The 22982-nt window shown below is 39.6% G+C and overlaps 1 protein-coding gene across 1 annotated transcript in view; it reads right to left on the minus strand.

The window, feature by feature from the left end:
* VRK1 (VRK serine/threonine kinase 1) overlaps positions 1–22982 on the minus strand; it is a 232956-nt gene that overhangs the window by 119311 nt on the left and 90663 nt on the right. The window contains exon 4 of the mRNA XM_053708534.1: positions 16105–16174. Within this exon, the coding sequence (XP_053564509.1) occupies positions 16105–16174 (70 nt within the window). The remainder of the gene's footprint in view (positions 1–16104; positions 16175–22982) is intronic.

Consider the following 22982-nt stretch of genomic DNA (forward strand, 5'->3'; position numbering starts at 1 on the left):
TTTGTTCACCTTCCATCCGTGAGATCTGAGAAAGGCTAGGACGATGTCCGTATGAGCCTTTGCTTTTGACAGGGACGACGCTTGAATCAGGATGTCGTCCAAGTAAGGTACTACTGCAATGCCCCTTGGTCTTAGAACCGCTAGAAGGGACCCTAGTACCTTTGTGAAAATCCTTGGAGCAGTGGCTAATCCGAATGGAAGTGCCACAAACTGGTAATGCTTGTCCAGAAAAGCGAACCTTAGGAAGTGATGATGTTCCTTGTGGATAGGAATATGTAGGTACGCATCCTTTAAATCCACGGTAGTCATAAATTGATTTTCCTGGATAGTAGGTAGGATTGTTCGAATAGTTTCCATTTTGAACGATGGTACCCTGAGAAATTTGTTTAGGATCTTTAGATCCAAAATTGGTCTGAATGTTCCCTCTTTTTTGGGAACTATGAACAGATTGGAATAAAATCCCATTTCTTGTTCTCTTATTGGAACTGGATGTATCACTCCCATCTTTAACAGGTCTTCTACACAATGTAAGAATGCCTGTCTCTTTATTTGGTTTGAAGATAATTGAGACCTGTGGAACCTTCCCCTTGGGGGTAGTTCCTTGAATTCCAGGAGATAACCTTGAGAAACTATTTCTAGCCCCCAAGGATCCTGAACATCTCTTGCCCAAGCCTGAGCAAAGAGAGAAAGTCTGCCCCCCACTAGATCCGGTCCCGGATCGGGGGCTATCCCTTCATGCTGTTTTGGTAGCAGTGGTAGGCTTCTTGGCCTGCTTACCCTTGTTCCAGCCTTGCATTGGTTTCCAGGCTGGTTTGGGTTGTGAAGTATTACCCTCTTGCTTAGAGGATACAGAATTAGAGACTGGTCCGTTTCTGCGAAAGGGACGAAAAACAGAATTTATGTTTACCTGATAAATTACTTTCTCCAACGGTGTGTCCGGTCCACGGCGTCATCCTTACTTGTGGGATATTCTCTTCCCCAACAGGAAATGGCAAAGAGCCCAGCAAAGCTGGTCACATGATCCCTCCTAGGCTCCGCCTACCCCAGTCATTCGACCGACGTTAAGGAGGAATATTTGCATAGGAGAAACCATATGGTACCGTGGTGACTGTAGTTAAAGAAAATAAATTATCAGACCTGATTAAAAAAACCAGGGCGGGCCGTGGACCGGACACACCGTTGGAGAAAGTAATTTATCAGGTAAACATAAATTCTGTTTTCTCCAACATAGGTGTGTCCGGTCCACGGCGTCATCCTTACTTGTGGGAACCAATACCAAAGCTTTAGGACACGGATGAAGGGAGGGAACAAATCAGGTCACCTAAATGGAAGGCACCACGGTTTGCAAAACCTTTCTCCCAAAAATAGCCTCAGAAGAAGCAAAAGTATCAAACTTGTAAAATTTGGTAAAAGTGTGCAGTGAAGACCAAGTCGCTGCCCTACATATCTGATCAACAGAAGCCTCGTTCTTGAAGGCCCATGTGGAAGCCACAGCCCTAGTGGAATGAGCTGTGATTCTTTCGGGAGGCTGCCGTCCGGCAGTCTCGTAAGCCAATCTGATGATGCTTTTAATCCAAAAAGAGAGAGAGGTAGAAGTTGCTTTTTGACCTCTCCTTTTACCGGAATAAACAACAAACAAGGAAGATGTTTGTCTAAAATCCTTTGTAGCTTCTAAATAGAATTTTAGAGCGCGAACAACATCCAAATTGTGCAACAAACGTTCCTTCTTTGAAACTGGTTTCGGACACAGAGAAGGTACGATAATCTCCTGGTTAATGTTTTTGTTAAACACTAAAAAACTCTAAGCCATCTCCGTGGAGATGTTGCCTGTACAACGGCAAAGAGAATGACTGGGGTAGGCGGAGCCTAGGAGGGATTATGTGACCAGCTTTGCTGGGCTCTTTGCCATTTCCTGTTGGGGAAGAGAATATCCCACAAGTAAGGATGACGCCGTGGACCGGACACACCTATGTTGGAGAAATTAGGCTTATTTTTAGCCTTAAAAGACCTATCCTGTGGGAGGGCGTGGCCCTTTCCCCCAGTGATGTCTGAAATAATATCTTTCAAATCAGGTCCAAATAATGTTTTACCTTTGAAAGGAATGTTAAGCAATTTTGTATTGGAAGACACATCCGCTGACCAAGACTTTAGCCAAAGCACTCTGCGCACCACGACAGCAAACCCTGAATTTTTCGCCGCTAATCTAGCTAATTGCAAAGCGGCATCTAAAACAAAAGAGTTAGCCAATTTAAGTGCTTGAACTCTGTCCATAACCTCCTCATACGAAGATTCTTTACTGAGCGATTTTTCTAGTTCCTCGAACCAGAAACACGCTGCCGTAGTGACAGGAACAATGCATGAAATTGGTTGTAGAAGGTAACCTTGCTGTACAAAAATCTTTTTAAGCAAACCCTCTAATTTCTTATCCATAGGATCTTTGAAAGCACAACTATCTTCGATAGGAATAGTAGTGCGTTTGTTTAGAGTAGAAACCGCCCCCTCGACCTTGGGGACTGTCTGCCATAAGTCCTTTCTGGGGTCGACTATAGGAAATAATTTCTTAAATATAGGGGGGGGGAACAAAAGGTATGCCGGGCCTTTCCCACTCTTTATTTACTATGTCCGCCACCCGCTTGGGTATAGGAAAAGCGTCGGGGGGCACCGGAACCTCTAGGAACTTGTCCATCTTACAAAATTTCTCTGGAATGACCAAATTGTCACAATCATCCAGAGTAGATAACACCTCCATAAGCAGTGCACGGAGATGTTCTAATTTAAATTTAAATGTCACAACATCAGGTTCAGCTTGATGAGAAATTTTTCCTGAATCTGAAATTTCTCCATCAGACAAAACCTCCCTCATGGCCCCTTGAGAATGGTGTGAGGGTATGTCAGAACAGTTATCATCAGCGTCCTCTTGCTCTTCAGTGTTTAAAACAGAGCAATCGCGCTTTCTCTGATAAGTAGGCATTTTGGATAAAAGATTTGCTATGGAGTTACCCATTACAGCCGTTAATTGTTGCATGGTAATAAGTATTGGCGCACTAGATGTACTAGGGGCCTCCTGTGTGGGCATAACTGGTGTAGACACAGTAGGGGATGATGTAGTATCATGTTTACTCCCCTCATCTGAGGAATCATCTTGGGCAATATCATTATCTGTTGCATTACTGTCCTTACTTTGTTTGGACACTATGGCACAATTATCACATAAATTTAAATGGGGAGACACATTGGCTTTCATACATATAGAACATAGCTTATCTGATGGTACAGACATGTTAAACAGGCTTAAACTTGTCAACAAAGCACAAAAAACGTTTTAAAATAAAACCGTTACTGTCACTTTAAATTTCAAACTGAAAACACTTTATTACTGAATATGTGAAAAAGTATGAAGGAATTGTTCAAAATTTACCAAAATTTCACCAGTGTCTTAAAGCATTAAAAGTATTGCACACCAAATTTCAGAGCTTTAACCCTTAAATTAACGGAACCGGAGCCGTTTTTACATTTAACCCCTATACAGTCCCAGAATGAGGCTCTGTCTATAACTAGAAAGGCCCCCATCTGAAAAAGGTGTCCAACACAGTGCCTGCCGTTTTTCTAAACGTTCCCCAAGATTATAATACCAATAAATAGTTAGAATCTGCATAATATGCCTAGTAAAGCAATTGTTTTAGCCCAGAAAAATGTCTACCAGTTTTTAAGCCCTTTTTGAAGCCCTTTATTCTTTTATGTTTAACTAAGAAAATGGCTTACCGGTCCCCATGAGGGGAAATGACAGCCTTCCAGCATTACATGGTCTTGTTAGAAATATGGCTAGTCATACCTTAAGCAGAAAAGACTGCTAACTGTTTCCCCCAACTGAAGTTACTTCATCTCAACAGTCCTGTGTGGAAACAGCAATCGATTTTAGTTACTGTCTGCTAAAATCATCTTCCTCTCACAAACAGAAATCTTCATCCTTTTCTGTTTCAGAGTAAATAGTACATACCAGCACTATTTTAAAATAACAAACACTTGATAGAAGAATAAAACTACATTTAAACACCAAAAAACTCTTAACCATCTCCGTGGAGATGTTGCCTGTGCAACGGCAAAGAGAATGACTGGGGTGGGCGGAGCCTAGGAGGGATCATGTGACCAGCTTTGCTGGGACTCTTTGCCATTTCCTGTTGGGGAAGAGAATATCCCACAAGTAAGGATGACGCCGTGGACCGGACACACCAATGTTGGAGAAATCAATGTTAGACTTCTCTTGTCTGACAAAGACAGAGTCAGACACTGAATCTACCTGGAAACCTAAAAAGGTTACCCTTGTCTGAGGAATCAATGAACTATTTGGTAAATTGATCCTCCAACCATGATCTTGAAGAAACAACACAAGTCGATTCGTATGAGATTCTGTTAAATGTGAAGACTGAGCAAGTACCAAGATATCATCCAAATAAGGAAATACCAATACCCTGTTCTCTGAATACAGACAGAAGGGCACCGAGAACCTTTGTAAAAATTCTTGGAGCTGATGCTAAGCCAAACGGTAGAGCAACAAAACTGGTAATGCTTGTCTAAAAAAAGAGAATCTCAGAAACTAAAAGTGATCTGGATGAATCGGAATATGCAGATATGCATCCTGTAAATCTATTGTAGACATATAATGCCCTTGCTGAACAAAAGGCAGGATAGTCCTTACAGTTACCATTTTGAATGCTGGTATACTTACATAACGATTCAATATTGATAGATCCGGAACTGGTCTGAAGGAATTGACCTTCTTTGGTACAATGAAGAGATAGAATAAAACCCCAGCCCCTGTTCCAGAACTGGAACTGGCATAATTACTCCAGCCAACTCTAGATCTGAAACACATTTCAGAAATGCTTGAGCCTTTGCTTGGTTTACTGGGACACGGGAAAGAAAAAAATCTCTTTGCAGGAGGCCTTAACTTGAAGCTAATTCTGTACCCTTCTAAAACAATGTTCTGAAACCAGAGATTGTGAACGAAATTGATCCAAATTTCTTTGAAAAGAACGTAAACTGACCCATACCAGCTGAGCTGGAATGAGGGCCGCACCTTCATGGGGACTTAGGAGCTGGCTTTGGGTTTCTATAAGGCTTGGATATATTCCAAAGTGAAGAAGGTTTCCAAACTGATACCGCTCCTGAGGATGAAGGATCAGGCTTTTGTTCCTTGTTGTAATGAAAGGAACGAAAACAATTATTAGACCTAAATTTACCTCAGATTTTTTATCCTGTGGTAAAAAAAGTTCCCTTCCTTCCAGTAACAGTTGAGATAAAAGAATCCAACTGAGAACCGAATAATTTATTACCCTGGAAAGAAAGGGATAGCAAAGTTGACTTAGAAGACATATCAGCATTCCAAGTTTTAAGCCATAAAGCTCTTCTAGCTAAAATAGTTAGAGACATATACCTGACATCAATTCTAATGATATCAAAGATGGCATCACAAATAAAATAATTAGCATGTTATAGAATAATAATGCTATGAGAATTATGATCTGTTACTTGTTGCGCTAAAGCTTCTAACCAAAAAGTTGAAGCTGCAGCAACATCCGCTAAAAATATAGCAGGAGTAGAGACAGCCCCTTTAACCTTAGGGATTTTGTCCCAAACTCTAATCTGTCAGATGGCACAGGATAAAATTGCTTAAAACGTTTTAAAAGGAGTAAATGAATTACCCAAAATATTCCATTCCCTGGAAATTACTTCAGAAATAGCATCAGGGACAGGAAACACTTCTGGAATAACTACAGGAGATTTAAAAACCTTATTTAAACGTTTAGTTTTAGTATCAAGAGGACCAGAATTCTCTATTTCTAATGCAATTAAAACTTCTTTAAGTAAAGAACGAATAAATTCCATCTTGAACAAATACAAAGATTTATCAGCATCAACCTCTGAGACAGAAACCTCTGAACCAGAAGAACCATTATCAGTATCAGAATGATGATGTTCATTTAAAAATTCATCTGAAAAAAGAGAAGTTTTAAAAGACTTTTATGTATACTAGAAGGAGAAATAACAGACATAGCCTTCTTAATGGATTTAGAAACAAAATCTCTTATGTTATCAGGAACACTCTGAGTATTAGATGTTGACGGAACAGCAACAGGTAATGTAACAGTACTAAAGGAAATTTTATCTGCATTAACAAGTTTGTCATAACATTTAATACAAACAACAGCTGAAGGAACAGATACCAAAAGTGATACACTTAGCTTTGGTAGCTCCAGCACCGGGCAGCGATTTTCCTGAAGTATCTTCTGACTCAGTTGCAACGTGGAACATCTTGCGATATGTAATAGAAAAAACAACATATAAAGCAAAATTGATCAAATTCCTTAAATGACAGTTTCAGGAATGGGAAAAAAATGCCAGTGAACAAGCTTCTAGCAACCAGAAGCAATAAATAATGAGACTTAAATAATGTGGAGACAAAAGTGACGCCCATATTTTTTTAGCGCCAAATAAGACGCCCACATTATTTGGCGCCTAAATGCTTTTTGGCGCCAAAAATGACGCCACATCCGGAACGCCGACACTTTTGACGCAAAAGAACGTCAAAAAATTACGCAACTTCCGGCGACACGTATGACGCCGGAAACAGAAAAAAAATTTGCGCCAAAAAAGTCAGCGCCAAGAATGACGCAATAAAATGAAGCATTTTCAGCCCCCGCGAGCCTAACAGCCCACAGGGAAAAAGTCAAATTTTTTAAGGTAAGAAAAAATGATTGAATCAAATACATTATCCCAAATATGAAACTGACTGTCTGAAAATAAGGAATGTTGAACATCCTGAGTCAAGGCAAATAAATGTTTGAATACATATATTTAGAACTTTATAAAAAAGTGCCCAACCATAGCTTAGAGTGTCACAGAAAATAAGACTTACTTACCCCAGGACACTCATCTACATGTTTGTAGAAAGCCAAACCAGTACTGAAACGAAAATCAGCAGAGGTAATGATATATATATATATATATATATATATATATATATATATATATATATATATATATATATGAGTATATCGTCGATCTGAAAAGGGAGGTAAGAGATGAATCTCTACGACCGATAACAGAGAACCTATGAAATAGACCCCGTAGAAGGAGATCACTGCATTCAAATAGGCAATACTCTCCTCACATCCCTCTGACATTCACTGCACGCTGAGAGGAAAACCGGGCTCCAACCTGCTGCGGAGCGCATATCAACGTAGAATCTAGCACAAACTTACTTCACCACCTCCATAGGAGGCAAAGTTTGTAAAACTGATTTGTGGGTGTGGTGAGGGGTGTATTTATAGGCATTTTAAGGTTTGGGAAACTTTGCCCCTCCTGGTAGGAATGTATATCCCATACGTCACTAGCTCATGGACTCTTGCTAATTACATGAAAGAAACATAATTTATGTAAGAACTTACCTGATAAATTAATTTCTTTCATATTGGCAAGAGTCCATGAGCTAGTGACGTATGGGATATACAATCCTACTAGGATGGGTAGTTTCCCAAACCTCAAAATGCCTATAAATACACCCCTCACCACACCCACAAATCAGTTTAACGAATAGCCAAGAAGTGGGGTGAAAAAGAAAGGAGTAAAAAGCTTCAACAAACAAATTTGGAAATAATTGTGCTTTATACAAAAAAAAATAAATCATAACCACCATAAAAAGGGTGGGCCTCATGGACTCTTGCCAATATGAAAGAAATTAATTTATCAGGTAAGTTCTTACATAAATTATGTTTTCTTTCATGTAATTGGCAAGAGCCCATAAGCTAGTGACGTATGGGATAGCAATACCCAAGATGTGGAACTCCACGCAAGAGTCACTAGAGAGGAAAGGACAAAATACAAGCCATTTCGCTGAAAAAAAATTAATCCTCAACCCAAATATAAGTTTATTCTCAAAAAATAAGAAAAAATTAAAACATCAGCAGAAGAATAAAACTGAAACAGCTGCCTGAAGAACTTTCCTACCAAAAAACTGCTTCCGAAGAAGCAAATACATCAAAATGGTAGAATTTAGTAAAAGTATGCAAAGAAGACCAAGTTGCTGCTTTGCAAATCTGATCAACTGAAGCTTCATTCTTAAAAGTAGGGATGCCCCGAAATTTCGGCCGCAGAAAGTTTCGGCCGAAAATGGCATTTTTGGCTATTTCGGTTTTCTAGCCTGTTATTTTCGGTAAAATTATTGTGTAGCATGTTTCAAATTTGATGCTAGTGCATCCCGGATTTTCGGATTCGGTTCAGAATTTCCATTTCGGTGCATCACTACTTAAAAGCCCACAAAGTGGAAACTGATCTAGTAGAATGAGCTGTAATTCTGAGGCGGGGCTTTACCCGACGATGCCAAAGAAACGGCAGAAGCCTTCCGACCTTTCCTGGAACCAGAAAAGATAACAGACTAGAAGTCTTCCTGAAATCTTTAGTGGCTTCAACATAATATTTCAGAGCTCTCACCACATCAAAAGAATGTAAAGATCTCTCCAAAGAATTCTTAGGATTAGGACACAAATGGACAACAATTTCTCTATTAAATGTTGTTAGAATTCACAACCTTAGGTAAGAATTTAAATGAAGTCCGCAAAACTGCCTTATGTGGAGTTATAAAATCATGATTAGAATACATTATAAAATCATGATTAGAATATACAATTTCAAAGAAGAATTACACATTAAATATGTTCTTCATAGATAAAACATTTAGCTATAAAATAAAATAATAAATCTATCACCAAATCATTATTTCTTTAAGTTTATGATGTGTAAAATATAGAATATGGAATAAAGAGTTATAAATGAAATTAACTTAGATAGGATTAGTCAGAGTTAAAGGGCCACTAAACCCAAAATCTTTTTTTCATGATTCAGATAGAGAATACAAATGTAAACAACATTACAATTTACTTCTATTATTTATTTTGCTTCATTTTTTAGATATCCTTAGTTGAAGAAAAAGCAATGCACATGGGTGAGCCGATCACACGAGGCTTCTATGTGCAACAACCAATCAGCAGCTACTGAGCATATCTATATATGCTTTTCAGCAAAGACTATCAAGAGGCTAAAACAAATTAGATAATAGAAGTAAATTAGAAAGATGTTTAAAATTGCATTCTCTTTCTAAATCATGAAAGAAAAATGTGGGTTTAATGTCCCTTTAAGTTAGTAATGGGTTAAATGCTGTTTTAAGGACAATGTATTTAGAACTGTGACATGTACATTCAGTTGCTGTTGTCAATCAAAACACCTAAATACTGCTAGCTAGACACATATTAACACTAACACAAGTTAGTATTAATAATAGTAGTAATAGTATTCTCTATATGTCAGCCAAAATTATAAAGTCTTTTAAGGAAGTTAAAATATACAAAGATAGCCTTTTCATTTATGGTAAGCTTTAATTTCATTGGCTTCAAATTTGTATATAAGCTTTATATTTGTATGAGGCTATTGTTATCTTCTGCCTTCAGATCTCAAGGTATGTATTAATCTTGTTTTGATTAATAAATTATTTATGTCAACTAATATTTGATAAATATGAGTATTAATTTAATCTGTTAGATAACACAGATTGAATATTTGTCTATAGTTAGGGTTGTCTAACCAAGGCATAATAAAGTCATATTAAAGAATAATTCTTACAGCATTTTTTTTTTATCCTCTTTTGCGAGAATCATACATATACATCTGTTGCTAAACACTCATTTAGTGACAGCCCTAGACAGAGGTATAAGATACCTTATCCTGATGAAAAATCAGAAAAGGAGATTCACAAGAAAGAGCAGATAATTCAGAAACTCTTCTACCAGAACGTAGTTTAATGTCCAAAGAATGCATAGGCTCAAATAGGGAGCCTGTAAAGCCTTCAAAACCAAATTAAGACTCCAAGGAGGAGAAATTGATTTAATGACAGGCTTGATACGAACCAAAACCTGTACAAAACAATGAATATCAGGAAGTTTAGCAATTTTCCTGTGAAATAAAACAGAAAGAGCAGAGATTTGTCCTTTCAAGGAACTTGCAGACAAACCTTTATCCAAACCATCCTGAAGAAATTGTAAAATTCTAGGAATTCTAAAAGAATGCCAAGAGAATTTAGTAGAAGAACACCATGAAATTTAAGTCTTCCAAACTTGATAATAAATCTTTCTAGAAACAGATTTACGAGCCTGCAACATAGTATTAATCACCGAGTCATAGAAACCTCTATGACTAAGCACTAAGCGTTCAATTTCCATACCTTCAAATGTAATGATTTGAGATCCTGATGGAAAAACGGACCTTGCGAAAGAAGGTCCGGCCTTAATGGAAGTGGCCAAGGTTGGCAATTGGACATCCGAACAAGATACGCATACTAAAACCTGTGAGAACATGCTGGAACCACCAGCAGCACAAACGATTGCTCCATGATGATTTTGGAGATCACTCTTCGAAGAACTAGAGGCGGGAAAATATAAGCAGGTATAACACCATGGAAGTGTCAACGCATCCCACTGCTTTTGCCTGAGGATCCCTGGACAGGTACCAGGGAAGATTTTTTGTTTAGATGAGATGCCATCAGATCTATTTCTGGAAGCCCCCACATCTGAACAATTTAAGAAAACACATCTGGGTGGAGAGACCATTCTAGCGGATGTAAAGTCTGACGACTGAGATAATCCGCTTCCCAATTGTCTATACCTGGGATATGAACAGCAGAAATTAGGAGCTGGATACCGCCCAAACAAGTTTCCAAGATACTTCTTTCATAGCTTGAGGACTGCGAGTCCCACCCTGATTGACATAGGTCACAGTTGTGATATTGTCTGTCTGAAAACAAATGAACGGTTCTATCTTCAACAGAGGCCAAAACTGAAGAGCCCTGAGAATTGCACAGAGTTCCAAAATATTGATTGGTAATCTCGCCTCTTGAGATTTCCAAACCCCTTGTGCTGTCAGAGATCCCCAGACAGCTCCCCAAACCTGAAAGACTCAAACCTGTTGTGATCACAGTCCAGGATGGACGAACGAAAGAAGCCCCTAGAATTATACGATGGTGATCTAACCACCAAGTCAGAGAAAATCGAACATTGGGATTTAAGGATATTAATTGTGATATCCATGAATAATCCCTGCACCATTGATTCACCATACAAAGCTGGAAAGGTCTCATATGAGAATAAGCAAAGGGGATTGCGTTCAATGCTGCAGTCATGAGACCTAAAACTTCCATGCACATAGCTACTGAAGGGAATGACCGAGACTGAAGGTTCCGACAGGCTGCAACCAATTTCAAACGTCTCTTGTCTGTTAGAGACAAAGTCATGGACACTGAATCTATCTGGAAACCTAAAAGGGTTACCTTTGTCTGAGGAATCAAAGAACTTTTTGGTAAATTGATCCTCCAACCATGTCTTTGAAGAAACAACACTAGTTGATTTGTGTGAGACTCTGCAGAACGTAAAGACTGAGCGAGTACCAAGATATCGTCCAAATAAGGAAACACCACAATACCCCACTCTCTGATTACAGAGAGTAGGGCACCGAGAACCTTTGAAAAAATTCTTGGAGCCGTCGCTAGGCCAAAAGGAAGAGCGACAAATTGGAAATGCTTGTCTTGAAAAGAGAATCTCAGGAACCGATAATGATCCGGATGAATCGGAAAATGAAGATATGCATCCTGCAAGTCTATTGTGGACATATAATGCCCTTGCTGAACAAAAGGCAGAATAGCCCTTATAGTCACCATTTTGAAAGTTGGTACTCTTACATATTGATTCAAAATCTTTAGATCCAAAACTGGTCTGAATGAATTTTCTTTCTTTGGGACAATGAATAGATTTGAATAAAACCCTAGATTCTGTTCCTGAAACGGAACTGGCATGATTACCCCTGATAACTCCAAGTCTGAAACACACTTCAGGAAAGCCTGAACCTTTACTGGGTTCGATGGAATGCGTAAGAGAAAAAAAATTCTTCTCACAGGCGGTATTAGTCTGAATCCGATTCTGTACCCCTGAGAGACAATACTCTGAATCTAATGGATTTTGGACTGTATTGATCGAAACATCTTTGAAAAATTTTAATCTGACCCCTACCAGCTGAGCTGGAATGAGGGCCGCACCTTCATGCGGACTTGGGGGCTGGCTTTGATCTCTTAAATGGCTTGGATGTATTCCAATTTGAGGAAGGCTTCCAATTGGAAACAGATTCCTTTGGGGAAGGATTAGATTTCTGTTCCTTATGTCGAAAGGAACGAAAACGGTTAAAAGCTTTAGATTTACCCTTAGTTTTTTGCCTCAGGATAAAAAACCTCCCATCCCCCCAGTGATAGTTGAAATTATTGAATCCAACTGAGAACCAAATAATGTATTACCTTGGAAAGAAAGAGATAGCAATCTGGACTTAGAAGTCATATCAGCATTCCAAGATTTAAGCCACAAAGCTCTTCTAGCTAAAATAGCTAAAGACATATCCAACATCAATTTTGATGATATCAAAAATGGCATCTCAAATGAAATTATTAGCATGTTTAATCAACATAATGCTAGACAAATCATGATCCGATACTTGTTGCGCTAAAGTCTCCAACCAAAAAGTTGAAGCAGCTGCAACATCAGCCAAAGAAATTGCAGGCCTAAGAAGATGACCTGAACATAAATAAGCCTTCCTTAGATAAGATTCAAGTTTCCTATCTAAAGGATCTTTAAAAGAAGTACTATCTTCTGTAGGAATAGTAGTACGTTAGCAAGAGTAGAGATAGCCCCATCAACTTTGGGGATCTTTTCCCAAAACTTCAATCTAACTGCTGGCAAAGGATACAATTTTTTAAACCTTGAAGACGGAATAAAAAGTACCAGGTCTATTCCGTTCTTTAGAAATCATTTCAGAAATAGCATCAGGAACTGGAAAAATCTCTGGAATAACCACAGGAGGTTTATAAACAAAATGTAAACGTTTACTAGTTTTAATATCAAGAGGACTAGTTTCCTCCATATCTAATATAATCAACACTTCCTTTAATAAGGAACGAATATACTCCATTTTAAATAAGAGGATTTGTCAGTGTCAATATCTAAGGCAGGATCTTCTGAATCAGATAGATCCTTATCAGAGAAGGATAAATCAGTATGTTGCCCGTCATTTGAAATTTCATCAACGCTATAAGAAATTTTAAAAGACCTTTTACGTTTATTAGAAGGCGGAATGGCAGACAAAGCCTTCTGAATAGAATCAGAAATAAATTATTTTAAATTTACAGGTATATCTTGTGCATTAGATGTTGAGGGAACAACAACAGGTAATGAACTACTATTGATGGATACATTTTCTGCATGTAAAAAAGTTTATCATGACAACTATTACAAACCACAGCTGGAGGTATAATCTCCACAAGTTTACAACAAATGCACTTAGCTTTGGTAGAACTGTTATCAGGCAGCAGGGATCCAACAGTGAATTCTGAGACAGGATCAGATTGAGACATTTTGCAAATGTAAGAGAAAAAACAACATATAAAGCAAAAGTATTAATTTCCTTATATGGCAGTTTCCGGAATGGGAAAAAAGCAAACAGCATAGCCCTCTGACATAGAAAAAGGCAAGAGGCAAATAGGAATGGGGTCTTAAATAATGAAAATAAACAAACAAACCGGAAAAAAAATGTTGGCGCCAAAAACGACACTAGCGTCATAGAAGACGCAACCTTGTGAAAGATTCGGCGTCAACTACGACGCCGGAAATGACAAATTTGCGTCAACGAACGTAACTTCGCGCCAAAAAAAATCTCGCACCAAGAATAACGCAATAAACTTTGGCATTTTGCACCCTCGCGAGCCTAATTCTGTCCGCAAATTTAAAAGACAGTCAATTTGAAAAAGAGACTATACCCCAGGTAAGAAATTTTCATAAAAAAGCATTTCCCAGATAAGAAACTGACAGTCTGCAAAAAGGAAATACTGAAAAACCTGAATCATGGCAAATATAAGTACAATACATTTATTAAGAACTTTATATAAATACATAAAGTGCCAAACCATAGCTGAGAGTGTCTTAAGTAATGAAAACATACTTACCAAAAGACACCCATCTACATATAGCAGATTGCCAAACCAGTACTGAAACGGTTATCAGTAGAGGTAATGGAATATGAGAGTATATCGTCGATCTGAAAAGGGAAGTAGGAGATGAATCTCTACGACCGATAACTGAGAACCTATGAAATAGATCCCCCCGTGAGGAAAACCATTGCATTCAATAGGTGATACTCCCTTCACATCCCTCTGACATTCACTGTACTCAGAGGAATCAGGCTTCAAAAATGCTGAGAAGCGCATATCAACGTAGAAATCTTAGCACAAACTTACTTCACCACCTCCATAGGAGGCAAAGTTTGTAAAACTGAATTGTGGGTGTGTTGAGGGGTGTATTTATAGGCATTTTGAAGTTTGGGAAACTTTGCCCCTCCTGGTAGGATTGTATATCTCATACGTCACTAGCTCATGGATAGTGTAGATGGGGAAATTATATTACATCAGGCTTTACCCACAGCAGTTTGGATAATGTCAGGATTACCCAGATTTTTTACTTTACCCGTAACACACACACACTGCAATATACTTTAATTTGTCCCATTTTCCTGTAATGACATTCTGAAATTCTGCACTTTCATAACAGGAACTGAAAAGCTCACAACACCAGGGCCGCCATCAGGGGGTGACAGGGGTGACTCCTGTCAGGGGCCCAATGGGCCAGGGGGGCCCCATGAGGCAAGAACTAAAAAAAAAAAAAAAAAAAAATTTTTTTTTTTTTTTTACATTTTTACAGCCACCAGTGGGTACTACAGCAGAGTGCTAATTGAGCATGGGAATTGTTATTACAAGGAGTAAAGTATTAGCATTTGAGAGGATTTCTGAGTGTGCACTAAACCACTATGCACATAAACATTGTCTGTTCCTTTTTAGGACATTTTGGCCTTACTACTGATAAGTCACATCTTTCTACAGACTTTGAGACTAACAAGACCTTTCCGGAAGTCACCAATCCACCATTTAACCTTTAAATTATTGTTTAGGCAGTTCAGGGCCCTTCCTTTCAGCCACTGCATTCTGTTGTCATCATTTAGTTGGCATCTTCCTTTGCAAAAAATATAATCAGAACTCCATATTTTGTTTTCTAAATCTCATTTTTTCACAAAACTGTAGTTTACCTCATTACTTGTCAGGTCAATGTAAACAAGTGCTGAGTGTCTGTGTCCGAGTGTGTTTCTTTGTGTGTCTGCTAGAGTGTCTATATGTGAATCCTTATGTGTGAGTGTGTTTGTGTGTTTCAGTGTATGAGTGTGTCTGTGTGTGTCTGTGTGTGTGTATGTTACTACCTTTACAACAATTCCAATTTAAATAGACACTTAAGAATAAAGTGCATATACGTTTTAGTCACTTGGTCAGAAATTGCACGTCAAAGGAGGGGGGGGGCCCTGATCAATGGTTAAGTCAGGGGCCCCAAAATTTCTAGTGGCGGCCCTGCACAACACTGTTATATTCCATACATCCATTGGCTGCTCACACTAGTGACCTATTTATAATTTATTCTAATCGTCCACAGCAGAGAAGGTAGCCTAAGTTACAACATTGCAGTTCCCATTGTTTTATAGACATTACAACACTCCACTTATCTTGACAATATTTAAACAACTAATGAAACTTTAAAAACACATCTACATGTTATTCTCAGACTAATCTTTTAATTGAATCCATTATATCTAGTATTTAATGTCCGTTTAAAGTACACTTTACAGTGCAAATTGTATTTTTAGAACTATTTCTCATTAAATAGTGCATCATAACATACAATTTAGATATATAGTATTGTCTAAACATGCAACTAAACCAGAAATTTTGATAAGACTACAAATGATCTCCAATATCTATTTTCATCTTTTTATTTCTAAAAGCAGTTAAAATATGTAAAGGTGTATCAAGTGAAATTTAAACGATACGACTAAACAAGTGGCTCCAAACTTCCCCAACTAAGTATGTTTAACAGTTTCAGCTCCACCTGAACGATATATGTTTAAAAAATTATTTCCTCTTACTTTGGTCCGATTTAGCAGCTCGCATGTAAAACTTAAGTTCGGAAAAGAGTGGCCCATTGTCACTTGGTTCCTATAGATGGAAAGAAAAAAAGAAAAAAAAGTCAACTATTACTCGCAAAAATAAAAAACAAAAATAAGTGATATATATATGTGTGTGTGTGTGTGTGTGTGTGTGTGTGTGTGTGTGTGTGTGTGTAAAAAATAGGGTAAAGGGAATTTATTCAAATGGCGCAACACTCTGGAAAAGAACCCAATGTGTAGTGTATTCTACAGTAGGGGGTAAGAGGACCATAAAGTGTAGTGTTGGCGCTGCTAGAAAGTATACTAGCACCAGAGAAAGATATTGTTAAAAAAACATAATTTATGCTTACCTTATAAATGTATTTCTCTTGTAGTGTGTTCAGTCCACGGGTCATCCATTACTTATGGGATATATTCTCCTTCCCAACAGGAAGTTGCAAGAGGATCACCCAAGCAGAGCTGCTATATAGCTCCTCCCCTCACATGTCATATCTAGTCATTCGACCAAAACAAGACGAGAAAGGAGAAACTATAGAGTGCAGTGGTGACTGGAGCTTTAATTAAAATTTAGAACTGCCTCAAAAAAAGACAGGGCGGGCCGTGGACTGAACACACTACAAGAGAAATAAATTTATCAGGTAAGCATAAATTATGTTTTCTCTTGTTAAGTGTGTTCAGTTCACGGGTCATCCATTACTTATGGGATACCAATACCAAAGCTAAAGTACACGGATGAAGGGAGGGACAAGGCAGGAACATTAAACAGAAGGAACCACTGCCTGAAGTACCTTTCTCCCAAAAACAGCCTCCGAAGAAGCAAGTGTCAAATTTGTAAAATTTTGAAAAGGTATGAAGTGAAGACCAAGTTGCAGCCTTGCAAATCTGTTCAACAGAGGCCTCATTCTTAAAGGCCCAGGTGGAAGCCACAGCTCTAGTGGAATGAGCTGTAATTCTTTCAGGAGGCTGCTGTCCAGCAGTCTCATAGACTAAACGTATTATGCTACGAAGCCAAAAAGAAAGAGAGTTGGCCGAAGCCTTTTGACCTCTCCTCTGCCCAGAATAAACGACAAACAGAGAAGAAGTTTGCCGAAAATCTTTAGTTGCCTGTAAGTAAAACTTCAGGGCACGGACTACGTCCAGATTATGCAAAAGACGTTCCTTCTTTGAAGAAGGGTTAGGACATAATGATGGAACAACAATCTCTTGATTGATATTCCTGTTAGAAACAACCTTAGGTAAAAACCCAGGTTTAGTACGCAGAACTACCTTGTCTGAATGAAAAATCAGATAAGGAGAATCGCAATGTAAGGCAGATAACTCAGAGACTCTTCGAGCCGAGGAAATAGCCATCAAAAACAGAACTTTCCAAGATAAAAGCTTAATATCAATGGAATGAAGGGGTTCAAACGGAACACCCTGAAGAACTTTAAGAACTAAGTTTAAGCTCCACGGAGGAGCAACGGTTTTAAACACAGGCTTAATCCTAGTCAAAGCCTGACAAAAGGCCTGGACGTCTGGATTCTCTGCCAGACGTTTGTGTAAAAGAATAGACAGAGCAGAAATCTGTCCTTTTAAAGAACTAGCGGATAAACCCTTTTCTAAACCCTCTTGTAGAAAAGCCAATATCCTAGGAATCCTAACCTTACTACATGAGTAACTTTTGGATTCACACCAATATAAATATTTACGCCATATCTTATGGTAAATTTTTCTGGTAACAGGTTTCCGAGCCTGTATTAATGTATCAATAACCGTCTCCGAAAAACCACGCTTTGATAGAATCAAGCGTTCAATCTCCATGCAGTCAGCCTCAGAGAAATTAGGCTTGGATGGTTGAAAGGACCCTGAATTAGAAGGTCCTGCCTCAGAGGCAGAGACCATGGTGGACAGGACGACATGTCCACTAGGTCTGCATACCAGGTCCTGCGTGGCCACGCACGCGCTATCAGAATCACCGATGCTCTCTCCTGTTTGATCCTGGCAATCAGTCGAGGTAGCAACGGAAAAGGTGGAAACACATAAGCCATGTGGAAAACCCAAGGGGCTGCTAGTGCATCTACCAGCACCGCTCCCGGGTCCCTGGACCTGGATCCGTAACAAGGAAGCTTGGCGTTCTGGCGAGACGCCATGAGATCCAGATCTGGTTTGCCCCAACGATGAATCAGTTGAGCGAAGACCTCCGGATGAAGTTCCCACTCCCCTGGATGAAAAGTCTGGCGACTTAGAAAATCCGCCTCCCAGTTCTCCACGCCTGGGATGTAGATCGCTGACAGATGACAAGAGTGAGAGACTGCCCAGCGAATTATCTTCGAGACTTCCAACATCGCTAGGGAACTCCTGGTTCCCCCTTGATGATTGATGTAAGCCACAGTCGTGATGTTGTCCAACTGAAATCTGATGAACCTCAGTGTTGCCAACTGAGGCCAAGCTAGAAGAGCATTGAATATTGCTCTTAATTCCAGAATGTTTATTGGGAGGAGTTTCTCCTTCTGAGTCCACAATCCCTGAGCCTTCAGGGAGTTCCAGACTGCACCCCAGCCTAGTAGGCTGGCATCTGTTGTTACAATCGTCATATCTGGTCTGCGAAAAGTCATTCCTTTGGACAGATGAACCCGCGACAACCACCAGAGAAGAGAATCTCTGGCCTCCTGGTCCAGATTCAGTAAAGGGGACAGATCTGAGTAATCTCCATTCCACTGACTTAGCATGCATAGTTGCAGCGGTCTGAGATGTAGGCGCGCAAATGGCACTATGTCCATTGCCGCGACCATTAAGCCGATTACTTCCATGCACTGAGCTACTGATGGGCTTGGAATGGAATGAAGGACACGGCAAGCATTTAGGATTTTTGATAACCTGGACTCCGTCAGGTAAATCTTCATCTCTACAGAATCTATAAGAGTCCCTAGAAAGGGAACCCTTGTGAGTGGGAACAGAGAACTCTTTTCCATGTTCACTTTCCACCCATGCGACCTCAGAAATGCTAGAACTATCTCTGTATGAGACTTTGCACTTTGAAAACTTGACGCTTGTATCAGAATGTCGTTTAGGTACGGAGCCACCGCTATGCCTCGCGGTCTTAGTACCGCCAAAAGCGAGCCCAGAACCTTTGTAAAAATTCTCGGGGCCGTAGCCAACCCGAAGGGAAGAGCTACAAACTGGTAATGCCTGTCTAGAAAGGCAAACCTTAGGTACCGATAATGATCTTTGTGAATCGGTATGTGAAGGTAGGCATCCTTTAAGTCCACTGTGGTCATATACTGACCCTCTTGGATCATGGGTAGGATGGTTCGAATAGTTTCCATTTTGAACGATGGAACCCTTAGGAATTTAAGATCTTCAGGTCCAAGATTGGCCTGAAGGTTCCCTCTTTTTTGGGAACCACAAACAGATTTGAGTAAAGCCCTTGCCCTTGTTCCGTCCGCGGAACCGGGTGGATCACTCCCATTACTAAGAGGTCATGTACACATCGTAGAAATGCCTCTTTCTTTATTAGGTTTGTTGATAACCTTGACAGATGAAATCTCCCTTGTGGAGGAGAAGTTTTGAAGTCCAGAAGGTATCCCTGAGATATGATCTCCAACGCCCAGGGATCCTGGACATCTCTTGCCCAGGCCTGGGCGAAGAGAGAAAGTCTGCCCCCCACTAGATCCGTTTCCGGATAGGGGGCCCTCTCTTCATGCTGTCTTAGGGCCAGAAGTAGGTTTTCTGGCCTGCTTGCCCTTGTTCCAGGACTGGTTGCCTTTCCAACCCTGTAACGAGTAGCAGTCCCTTCCTGTTTTGGAGCGGAGGAAGTTGATGCTGCTCCTGCCTTGAAATTACGAAAGGCACGAAAATTAGACTGTTTGGCCTTTGATTTGGCCCTGTCCTGAGGAAGGGTGTGACCCTTACCTCCAGTAATGTCAGCAATAATTTCTTTCAAGCCGGGCCCGAATAAGGTTTGCCCTTTGAAAGGAATATTAAGCAATTTAGATTTAGAAGTTACATCTGCTGACCAGGAATTAAGCCATAGCGCTCTGCGCGCCTGGATGGCGAATCCGGAGTTCTTAGCCGTTAGTTTGGTTAAATGCACAACGGCATCCGAAACAAATGCATTAGCTAGCTTAAGGGCTTTAAGCTTGTTCATAATCTCATCCAATGGTGCTGTGCGAATAGCCTCTTCCAGAGACTCAAACCAGAATGCCGCTGCAGCAGTGACTGGCGCAATGCATGCAAGGGGCTGTAATATAAAACCTTGTTGAACAAACATTTTCTTAAGGTAACCTTTTAATTTTTTATCCATTGGATCTGAGAAAGCACAACTATCCTCCACCGGGATAGTGGTACGCTTGGCTAAAGTAGAAACTGCTCCCTCCACCTTAGGGACCATCTGCCATAAGTCTCGTGTGGTGGCGTCTATTGGGAACATTTTTCTAAATATCGGAGGAGGGGAAAAGGGCACACCGGGTCTATCCCACTCCTTGCTAATAATCTCTGTAAGCCTTTTAGGTATAGGAAAAACGTCAGTACACACTGGTACCGCATAGTATTTATCCAGCCTACATAATTTCTCTGGGATTGCAACCGTGTCGCAATCATTCAGAGCCGCTAACACCTCCCCTAGCAATACACGGAGGTTCTCAAGCTTAAATTTGAAATTTCTGAATCCGGTCTCCCCGGATCAGATCCGTCACCCACAGAATGAAGCTCTCCGTCCTCATGTTCTGCAAATTGTGACGCAGTATCGGACATGGCTCTCGTGTCATCGGCGCGCTCTGTCCTAAACCCAGAGCTATCGCGCTTGCCTCTTAACTCAGGCAAATTAGATAATACCTCTTTCATAACATTAGCCATATCATGCAAAGTGATTTGTAAGGGCCTTGATGTACTTGGCGCCACAATCTCACGCACCTCCTGAGCGGGAGGCGAAGGTACTGACACGTGAGGAGAGTTAGTCGGCATAACTTCCCCCTCGTTGTCTGGTGATAATTTCTTTACCAGTAAAGACTGACTTTTATTTAAAGTAACATCAATACAATTGGTACACATATTTCTATTGGGCTCCACATTGGCTTTTAAACATAATGAACAAGTAGATTCATCTGTATCAGACATGTTTAAACAGACTAGCAATGAAGGCTAGCAAGCTTGGAAAAAATCTTTTCAATAAATTTACAAGCAATAGAAAAAACGCTGCAGCGCTTTTAAAAACACAAAAAACTGTCACAGTTGAAATAACAATGAACTAATTCAGTTATAGTCAACAATTTTAACAGTAAATGTATGAATTTAGCAGAGGATTGCACCCACAAGCAAACGGATGATTAACCCCTCAATACCCAAAAACGGATAATCAATTTATGATTTAACGCTTTTATCACAGTCAAACACACTGTCACAGGTCTGCTGTGACTGATTACCTCCCTCAAAAATGAATTTTGAAGACCCCTGAGCTCTCTGGAGACGTCCTGGATCAAGGAGGAAGAAGCAGGAAGACTGTGCTAGAATTTTAACTGCGCAACAAGGCGCTAAAAAAGGCCCCTCCCACTCTATATTACAACAGTGGGAGACCTGTTACAATGGTTTCTATGCAGAAATATACATTAGCCATATGGAAAAAAATCATGCCCAAAAAGATTTATCACCAAAGTACCTCACAAAACGAATAACATGCCAGTAAACATTTTAAAAACAACTTTCCATTGTTATGCAAAGTTATCACTAAGCCTGCAGTTAAGGCTCATACATTTATTTCAGTATTAACAGTATTTTCTCAGTCAAATTCTAGTCCCTAGAAAATAACTCAACTGTGCATACATTTATCAGCCTGATACCAGTCGCTACTACTGCATTAAAGGCTGTACTTACATCATATGGGTACCAGCAGTGTTTTCTTAGTCAATTCCATTCCTAGAAAATATTACTGCACATACCTCATTTGCGGGGGACCCCGCATGCTATTCCCTTTTCTGAAGTCACCCCACTCCTCAGAATGTGCGAGAACAGCCAGTGGATCTTAGTTACGTCTGCTAAGATCATAGAAAACGCAGGCAGATTCTTCTTCTAAATACTGCCTGAGAGAAAAAAACTGCACACTCCGGTGCCATTTTAAAATAATAAACTTTTGATTGAAGAATAATTAGGTAAAAAACTCCTATCTCCTCTCGCGACCTTCTTTGTTGAGACTTGCAAGAGAATGACTGAATATGACATGTGAGGGGAGGAGCTATATAGCAGCTCTGCTTGGGTGATCCTCTTGCAACTTCCTGTTGGGAAGGAGAATATATCCCATAAGTAATGGATGACCCGTGGACTGAACACACTTAACAAGAGAAATAATGATAATGATAATAATAATAATAATAATATTGCTCCTACATGTGTATGTAAAAATTGATGCCTCACACTTGTAATGAAATAGTGTAAAATAACAAGGGATGTATTAGAACAATGGAGCAATATGAGTGTGCTCGTACTAATAATAATAATGCCGCAGAGCTACTGAAAAAAAATTATTCATGTAATTAAACAGAAAAACATATAACAGATATTAATATAACACTCTACCGTTAATAAAATAATGACTGAGATCACAAAAATCTGGCTTAAAAACTGGCTGAAATGACTTAAATATAAATAGCAACAAAATGTCTATACAAATGTGACACAGAAATAAAATTGTTAACGTCCAATAACAAATGTAAACTCCTATAGATATAGTCCAAATCGAATAAGCAGGTCTATAAATTGATAATTCCTCGTTCCACAACGTTCCCGTTGGGAGCCTACTTGCACTCCTTCACCTCAATCACATGAGGTAAGTGCCGCGTAGCGTACAGATAAGTCTCCTTCCCGGTGTCGGCTGCAAGATAGAGGTG

This window comes from Bombina bombina, chromosome 1, assembly GCF_027579735.1.
Source record: "Bombina bombina isolate aBomBom1 chromosome 1, aBomBom1.pri, whole genome shotgun sequence".
NCBI lineage: Eukaryota > Metazoa > Chordata > Amphibia > Anura > Bombinatoridae > Bombina > Bombina bombina.